The following is an 8,878-nucleotide window of genomic DNA, read 5'->3' as shown; positions in this document are numbered from 1 at the left end:
GGTGGGGGGGCATGGATGAATGCCGCGAAAGCTTCTCGAAACCAAAATTTGCACTTTTTCGAATATTTCGTGGTATGGTACTACATTGATGTCGTTTTTTCCCCTTTGCAACGTTATAGCAACTTTGGTTATTAGCCATGTCACATTGAATATTTCGAAAATTATAAAAAGTTGTTGTCCCTCATGAAATCTAGAATTGGGCCATTGGGTCAATTAAATAAGCACTCTGCGTTCCGTCACCAAACACGTGAGGTCCATGTGACAGCTTTTGGTTATCCGATAAGAAAGAGGCTTTCCGTTTGGTGTCGCGACGACCATACCATAATGCCCAGCTAGCAGGAAGCGAGGCATATTATTATTATTTATTATTTATTATTTTATTTATATTGTGCCTTTTTACATAAAATTATCAAAAGCGCAGCACATCGATATCGCAACGAGAATGAACAAGTAGAATTGAAATATAATATGTATACGGGCAGATATATCGTTACACTGCGAGATACAATGATATTAAAACAATAGTTGAGTATGTAGTCACAAGTATTAGAAAAAAAAATCCTAAAATTAAAAGCTTAATTTAAAAGAATATTACTGAGATGTCGCTGAAGCGAGCAGAACGCGCGCATGCGCGCTAGGACGACAACGGGAGACGTCACAGCCGTTCTCGTGTTTTCTCGCCAGGTTCGGGCAACCTGACAGCGATCACAGCATGATCAAAAGCTCGGCGGCAGCATGACGGACATCGTACCGTTGATGAAGTGTGGTTTTTCCATGAGCCCTTCCTCGACAAAGTAAGATGGGCATCAACCAGCCGAAGGCCGGCAGTGCCAGAAATGTGCAAAGGATCCTGCCTCACGAACAACGGCGCCATAGGGACACGGAGCAAGATCAAAGTTATGGTGGAGCGACGCCGCAGCGCGATGCGTTCGCATCGTTCGTTTTCTTCATTTTTTTCTTTCTTTTTTCAGGTTCTGTCGCGAACGCACGCTTTTGCGTTTGCGTAGGTTCGTGTGTTGCCGCGCAGGTTCTGTTGGCGTGTTCTCTTTGTAAAGCATGTGTGTAAGATTATTAGTATGTACGTAGCTTTGCGAGGGATGTTGATGGAATGGCGCAGAATTGTCTGGTGGTTATTTTGTTATTATATATATATAAATAACTGCTAAAGAGCTGGCAGCGATATGAGCTGACAAAGGACTGATCAACATAATTCGTTCTCTATTTCATTTCCACCTTTTTCTACTTTATCTCTAAATTATTTAGTAAATTCGAATCGTGGAGTTCAAGGTGATCACTTGTTTTTACAAATGAATTGTTCAAGTCGAAGTTTTTTTTTTAGCAAAGATGGTCTTTCCTTTCACGAACATTGTGTGTTGATTGCCGTAGGTGTCAAAACGGTAAACATCGGCATCTTGCTAACCTTGAGGGTTGTGACGTTAGGTGTTTGGCTCTCGCGTTCGCGTCGACGCGTGTCAAAAAGGCTTCGCGGGACTCGACGTCGCGGAGAAGCAGAAGTATGAAGGAAAAGTTGCACTCATTCTCAGGCCACGGCTCAGCAACGTGTTCATCAACAGGTGCGTAGATGAAGTTAGCTCGCGCGCACAGCACAACACAAACGGCTCGCCGGACGCACGCACACAAACGCTGCGCACCGACGCACGCACACAAATGCTCGCACGCGACAGCACGCACACAAATGCACGCACGCATTTACACACAAACGCTCGCACGCAACATCAAAATGCCACGCACGTGCATTTACGACCACAAACTGCCACGCACCACCACATGCGCACACAAATGCACGCACGCGCACACAAATGCACGCACGCATTTACACACAAACGCTCGCACGCACACAAATGCACGCACGCATTTACACACAAACGCTCGCACGCACACAAATGCACGCACGCATTTACACACAAACGCACGCTCTTATTTACACACAAACGCTCGCACGCACACGCATGCACACAAATGCTGCGCACGCCACACCGCATAGCCACATACCAAACGCTTGGCACGCACACAAACGCACGCATGCGCACGCACATGCACACACAAATACTTGCACGCATGCACACAGACACACACACACACACACACAGACACACATGCACACACACACAGAAATACTTGCACGAATGGCACACCTGTAGACACCACACACACACACACACACACACACACACACACACACACACACACACACACAACACACACACACACACAACACACACATTACACACACAAATACTTGCACAACACGCACAACAAAGGCCAGGCTTCCCTTGCGAAAAACAGGGCGCCTTAAAAAAGGGTCCCATCTATTTACTCGAGGGGAGATTTTTTTTAAACGATGAAATCATGTAATAAAAGCGTTGAAATCTTCAAATTTGACGGGGTCTGGAAAGCGAATCGGGGGGGCGGGGGGCGGGGGGGATCGAGCCATGCAGTGAAAAAGCAAGCCTTTGCAAAGGCCATGTCTGCGCACACATGCACGCAAACACTCGTGCACACGTACGCACATACAAAGGCATGCACGCCATCGCGCAAGACACTGAACCGCGAGCATGCACACACACACGCACGCACACACACACATGCGTACCACTGCGAAAATACATATAATGAAATCTAACGTAATATCATGAGTATACATGGATAACCATCTATTGTGACTACATGTTTTATATCGCAGCTGCAGTGAGGATTTTGCACACTTTATTGCTTCATCTCTTTGTTCGGTCGTAAATTAATTATGGGAAGGAGGATACTAGTGAATTGATATGAGAAATGGTAGCAGGGGGTGCGCGGAAGCTTGTGTGTAATTGCGTGTTTCACGTTATTGGCTTCATTCACATATGGCTTCCTATATTACCTGCTGCATAGAGATTACACATTCTATTATTGTATACACAGGATCTCTTATCAGCTTCCTTTCTATAATGTGAAAAATAAACGTTGCCAGGTGGGACCACAATCATATGCCATTTTATGGTATCACGAAAGCATCTAAAATTGCTTATCCATCATGTTTGTAATCAAAATCCTACATATCCGATAGCAGAGATAACGTAGTGGTATACTATATTAATATGTATACTATACTATATTATACTATGTGTATATATATACTATATATACTATACTATACTATGTATATATATATATGTGTGTGTATTTATATTATAATATGTATACTATATTAATTGCTATTATGTTTAATGCAATGCATATCATAACCCACCCTCCGATTCGTTCTCACATCAGCGTTCTCGAGCGCGCGGTGTGAGTGAAATGAGCGTGTTGCATTGCAGGCAGCTGATCTACAACTACCCAGAGCAGCTGTTTGCAGACAGCGGCGTCATGGCGATCGAACACGCAGACTTTGAGGGCATCGAGAGGCTGGCACTGGTCACAGGTGAGTTTGGGGCTCGGTCGTGCGATGGCAGCGGTGGGCATGGCAATGACGGAGTAGAATAGCGGAGCTCGCACAGCCGCAGTGATGATGATGTGTCAGGTGCTAGGTTGGCCGTGAAACCTGATGGGCGAATTTTCCAGCCTTTTGCTTGGTGACAGTGAAGAATTTGGGTAATTCGTGGCCTTGATATGGCATTTTGAAGGTGGAATCTCGGGGTTTTGTGCAATGAAAGGTCCGTAGTACGTACGAAATGCGTAATGTATGCATAGAGACAAACACTGAAACTGTCGTTTGCCCTCCACCCGCAGGCGGCGAGATTGTGTCTACGTTTGGAAACCCGGAGAAGGTGAAGTTGGGCAAGTGTGATTTGATTGAGGAGGTCATCATCGGTGAGGACAGGCTGCTGAAGTTTTCAGGTAGGCGATGGCCAGAGAGAGAGAACGACGTGGTAAATATGAACGCGCCATGAGTGAATCCTTGGCGGCCAGGGTGTTAGCCAGGGAAAAAAATCAGGGCGTCTCACCATCTGAGCGAAGCGAGGATGCTGCGGGCACGAAGCGCCCTATGGGGGAGGGCCTTACCTTAAAATGGAGGAAATTTAGACTGAAATGCCAAAACGACAGGAATTTTATATTCTTATAAGCACTATTGTCAGTTATACAAGGTGTATAATATATAAAATTGGGCCGCCCTCTTGCTGTCTTTATCAAATTTCATCTGTCTCATCCAAGAATAGACCGTCCAAAAGACGGGTAGACAAGTCTCTGGCTAACACACTGATGCCTACCTTGATTGTGCTATGGATTAGACTGAGTCAGACATGTTGAGTTCTTGTCTGTAAAGTGGTGTGCATTGCACCTAGGGTTCGAAATTAACGGTGGTTTTTTAGTCCGAAACTACTAGATTTACTTACGGATGAGTAGATTAGAGTAACGACTAGTCGGGTGGACTAGCTGACTGTCAGTGTCAACATAACTTGGCACTGCCTTTTTTTGACTGACACGGACGAATAAACTTATAATTTAAATTAGGCGTTATAACTTTATTTTCTAATAAATTAAACCATCAATTATCGAATTGACGATGCGTCGCGTGTCATCGGTCTACATGTTGTCGTCGTTGCTCACCAGGTGTGCCGCTGGGCGAGGCGTGCACGATCGTGCTGCGTGGCGCCACCGCACAGATCCTGGATGAGGCGGAGCGCTCGCTGCACGACGCCCTCTGCGTGCTCACGCAGACAGTCAAGGAGACGAGGACCGTGTACGGCGGAGGTAAGTCCAGCAGGGGGCGCTGCTGCCGTGCGTGAGAAATGGTGCCGCCCCCCTGATCGACCGATTGCGACTGATTGTCGACTGAAGTCTTTAATTCTTTTAATTAATAATTTAAACTTTTAATTACCTTAGGCTCTGCATGCGGCTATATTACGTATTTGTGAGGCCATAGTGGGAGGTTGTTGATTTTTTTTGGGCCTACCCTCCAATCAGTTCACTATCGTGCTGGGGTTGCTGCGTGTTTGTTGATAAGGATGAGCGATTTGTGAACCTGTGAAGGTTTGTTCGTGTGACGACAATGTCAATGCCGATTTTGTAATGCAGGTAGCGCAGAGATGCTGATGGCCAATGCTGCGAGAGACCTCGCCAGCAGAACCCCCGGCAAAGAAGCCATGGCTATTGAATCGTACGCCAAGGCCCTGACGATGGTACGTCCATGATAGTAACACTTCCTTTCGCTCAAGTCATTCATTTGCTCAGGTTACAATAAAAAAAATTTTGTTTTCCCTCACCCGACTCAGGCTGAAAAGTTTGGGAGGGGGGTCTTACAAATTCAGCATGGTGTCTACACGCTCGGGTGTGCTTGTTTGGAGATTTTAGTTGAACAATGTGTAGTTGGTGACGTAATTTTGACTCGTCTCGGGCGACTGGGCGAGTGTTAATTTTTCGTCACTCGCCTTGTGTCGTTCAACGGTTCGTCGTAATTGGCGTTTGTTGGCGTGTGTGTTGCAGCTGCCTACTATCATCGCCGACAACGCGGGCTACGACAGCGCAGAGCTCGTGTCCAAGCTGAGAGCCGAACACAAGGCAGGCAACATCGCAGCTGGACTGAGTAAGTGCTTACACCCCCACCACGTCACGCATGTCGCTTGCCAGCAGCAGCCACGCGGGGCGGCGTCTGCCACTTGTTAGACCTGTAATATAGGCGGTTTGCTGTAATTTCGCAAGCCATGCCGGATCGCATGCAGATTTGAAATACATTGGGCGCTAGCCCCCCCCGCTGCGTTTTCTTTCGTCTCTGTACACATGTACTGGGGCTGCATCGGCCTTTCTCTTTCTATCGTATTATCTCGTATCTTCATTGTATTCTCTCTATTAAATACTAACGATGCTCCCCTGCTGCCGTTCTCTCTGCAGATAACATGTACGATGGCTGCATCGGCCTTTCCCTCTCTATTGTATTATCTTCTATCCTCGTCGTATTCTCTCTATTAAATACTAACGATGCTCCCCCGCTGCCGTTCTCTCTGCAGACATGTACGAGGGCTGCATTGGCGATGTGCAGGCGCTCGGCGTTACTGAGTCGTACCAGGTGAAGCGGCAGATGGTGATCAGTGCGTCGGAGGCTGCGGAGATGGTGCTGCGCGTCGACAACGTGATCCGCGCGGCGCCGCGGCAACGCAACCCCGACAACTGCGACTAGCACCCACGTCCTTCCTCGTTGTCGTCGCTTCCGCGGCAACGCCGGAGCTACCGCACGCCTGCCGTGGGGAGAGCGTTCGGGGTGACCGTGTAGTTAGTGCCCGCGCCTCTTTTTCTCTCACGAGTCGCTCACCTGAGCACGTGGGCAGTAGAAGCGGCGCGTGACCTATGTACACAGGCGCGACGGTGGTGTGTACGTTTCGCTTGGGGGCGCGTGGCAGAGGCGGGAGTGTTTCGCTAACGCTCGTGCCGCGTGGTTGTCTCTTATGTCTCCGGCAAGGCGCGGAGAGGAACGTTTACGCTACGGCGGTCGCACGTCGCCACGGCGCAGAGTAGCTGGGCCATAGCTTCGGAAACAAACACCCGTTTTGCAACAGTTCACGTTGATCGTTGTCGTGTTTCTTTCTCTCTCGCTGTCTCTCTTTCTCTCGTGCACACATGTTGTCGTTGCAGGAGTAGATTCATACCAGGGCTGCATTTATGTGTTTGGTCGGATGACGGCGACGGTGTATTCGTCGTCGAGATGTTGCATGCACGCGTTATGTAGTATGTGTGAAAAAAAGGAAAGTGCAGTGCTGCGAGTACGAAGAATGGGAGTGCTAAAAGCGAAATAAAAAAAAATTAGGGGGGGGAGGAACGCGGTGTGGATATCTTCCTGCTTCATTATATGCGCGAGTGTAACTATTTTAAGTTTTGCGTGTCCTTTTCCGGACGCGATAGCGTTTGTGTGTCCCCGCCGGTTTCCATGTAAAGAGCGCCATGTACAACCCATGTATTATCACCAGCTTGTTGTATGCCTTCTTATTAGTAACTGATAAATAAAACACATTTTGGCAGATGAAATCACTATTGTGCTTCTTTGTGGTTGACACGGGATCCTGCTTACGTTCAAACCCACAAACGGTCACATCATCAGCTGTCAAGAGTAGTGTGAGAGTAGTACAAAGCCTCATTGGATGTTGATTAGTATAGACCGAATAGTAGCCGTGACAGCAGCAGCAGCAGCAGCAGTAGTGCAGCAGGTGTATCTGTACTTGCTAATTAATTGCCATTTAACCATTGTTAACACTATTTTCTGAACTTGGGCTAATGACTTGATGGTCATCGGTAATCATGTTATCAGGAATGAGGCTGTTGTCAACAACGGTTACCTATCTCAGTGTATCAGTCAGTTGATTAACACGCCGAGAAGCACCAATCGGTCTCTTTGTAAGATGAAAGCTATATTGTTTAGACGGATATGGAAAAATCATTGGACATAAGCAGCTTTGTCTGCCATTAGAGACCAACGCTGACACGTTTTCACAGCATTAGTAAAGTCGGACGTGTATAATAATAGAGCTAGCTATTATTATACACTCCTGGTAAAGTAGTAGGTCTCAGCTAGGAGAGATATAGCTGTTGTACAACAGTATAGAGGGCGTCCATGGGCAGCAAGCAGGCGACAGATATCCACATCCAAGTGTGGACTTGAGCCACCAGGGGCCTAGGGCCCCGCTGGCGCAATAATACACTGCAAGTGATGCAGCCTACGTTTCTTTGCTGGAGGCGGTATAGCTTACAACCAAGGCTTACCAGACACTACTATATAGGAGGCCTTAGGCCCCCTTCATACACAATACTATATATGTGGCCTTGGTGGGCCGCCAGCATACACTATACACTACAATACTATATAGATCGCATTAGGCCACCGTCATATACAATACTATTATGTGGCCTTGGGCCCCAATCATAAACTATTCCATTATTACAATACTATATAGGTGGCCTTAGGCCCCCGTCATATACAATACTATATATGTGGCCTTGGGACCCCATACACTATTCTATTATTACAATACTATATAGGTGGCCTTAGGTCCCCGTCATACAAATACTATATATAATTATGTGACATTGGGCCCCCATCATACACTATTATTACAATTCTATATAGGTGGCATACAAATATAACGCCGGCAACACTATAACGTGCTACTAATAACTTACCGAGTGCTGCACTGGCGCTTGTCTTGTTTTTCCTATTTAATGCTATATCTATGCCTATGGGTAATACAATTGGCATATACCATGGTAACTTGTTTTAGTATTACTAACAGGGGCGTGCGTGCGTGCGTTCGTTCGTATGTCTGTACGTGCGTGCGTGGCGTTTCGTTGCATGTCTGTAGCGTGCGTGGCGTTGGCGTTGTTCGTTGATGTCTGTACGTGCGTGGCGTGCGTTCGGTTCGTTCGCTATGTATGTACGTGCGTGCGTCGCGTTCGTATGTCTGTGTATCGTGCGTTCGTGCGTATGGTTCCGTATGTTGTACCGTTGCGTGCGTGCGCCTTCTCGTTCGCATGTCTTGTACGTGCGTGGTGCGTCGTATCGGTATGTCTGTACTGCGTGCGTGCGTTCGTTTGTTCGATATGTATGTAGCGTGACGTGCGTGCGTTCCCGGCGGTTGGTGTGAGCAAATTTAGACGCCTCCCCCAGTCGTCGCACAATGTCCTGTAACAGATGCGATGCGTCGCGCGTTCGTTTCGTACATGTCTGTACGTGCGCTGCGTGCGCTTCGTACATCCCGTTCGTAACTGATCTGTAACTGCGTGCCAGATGCTCTCGTATAATCGTAAGGCACACACGATGCGTGACGAATGCCGTCTACGTCCCCGTCACCACCACCTACCGAGATACGTATAGCATCGGTATGTCTGTACGTGCGTGCACTCGTTCGTATGTTTTGTACGGGTGCGTGCCCGTCGTACAATCACAGCT

The 8,878-nt window shown here is 47.5% G+C and overlaps 1 protein-coding gene across 1 annotated transcript in view; it reads left to right on the top strand.

Moving 5' to 3' along the window:
• LOC106811018 (T-complex protein 1 subunit beta-like) overlaps positions 1–6,963 on the top strand; it is a gene marked incomplete at its 5' end in the record, with an annotated part of 24,410 nt that extends 17,447 nt beyond the window's left edge. The window contains 6 exon segments of the mRNA XM_014814533.1: positions 3,324–3,427; positions 3,736–3,843; positions 4,558–4,698; positions 5,023–5,126; positions 5,431–5,530; positions 5,952–6,963. Of these exon segments, the coding sequence (XP_014670019.1) occupies positions 3,324–3,427; positions 3,736–3,843; positions 4,558–4,698; positions 5,023–5,126; positions 5,431–5,530; positions 5,952–6,121 (727 nt within the window). The 3' untranslated portion in view covers positions 6,122–6,963.
• Between the last annotated feature and the right edge of the window lie 1,915 nt (positions 6,964–8,878).

This window comes from Priapulus caudatus, unplaced genomic scaffold (assembly GCF_000485595.1).
Source record: "Priapulus caudatus unplaced genomic scaffold, Priapulus_caudatus-5.0.1 Scaffold496, whole genome shotgun sequence".
Classification (NCBI taxonomy): domain Eukaryota; kingdom Metazoa; phylum Priapulida; class Priapulimorpha; order Priapulimorphida; family Priapulidae; genus Priapulus; species Priapulus caudatus.
Note: the sequence above shows the minus strand (reverse complement) of the source record. Positions and strands in the feature narration are given on the sequence as shown.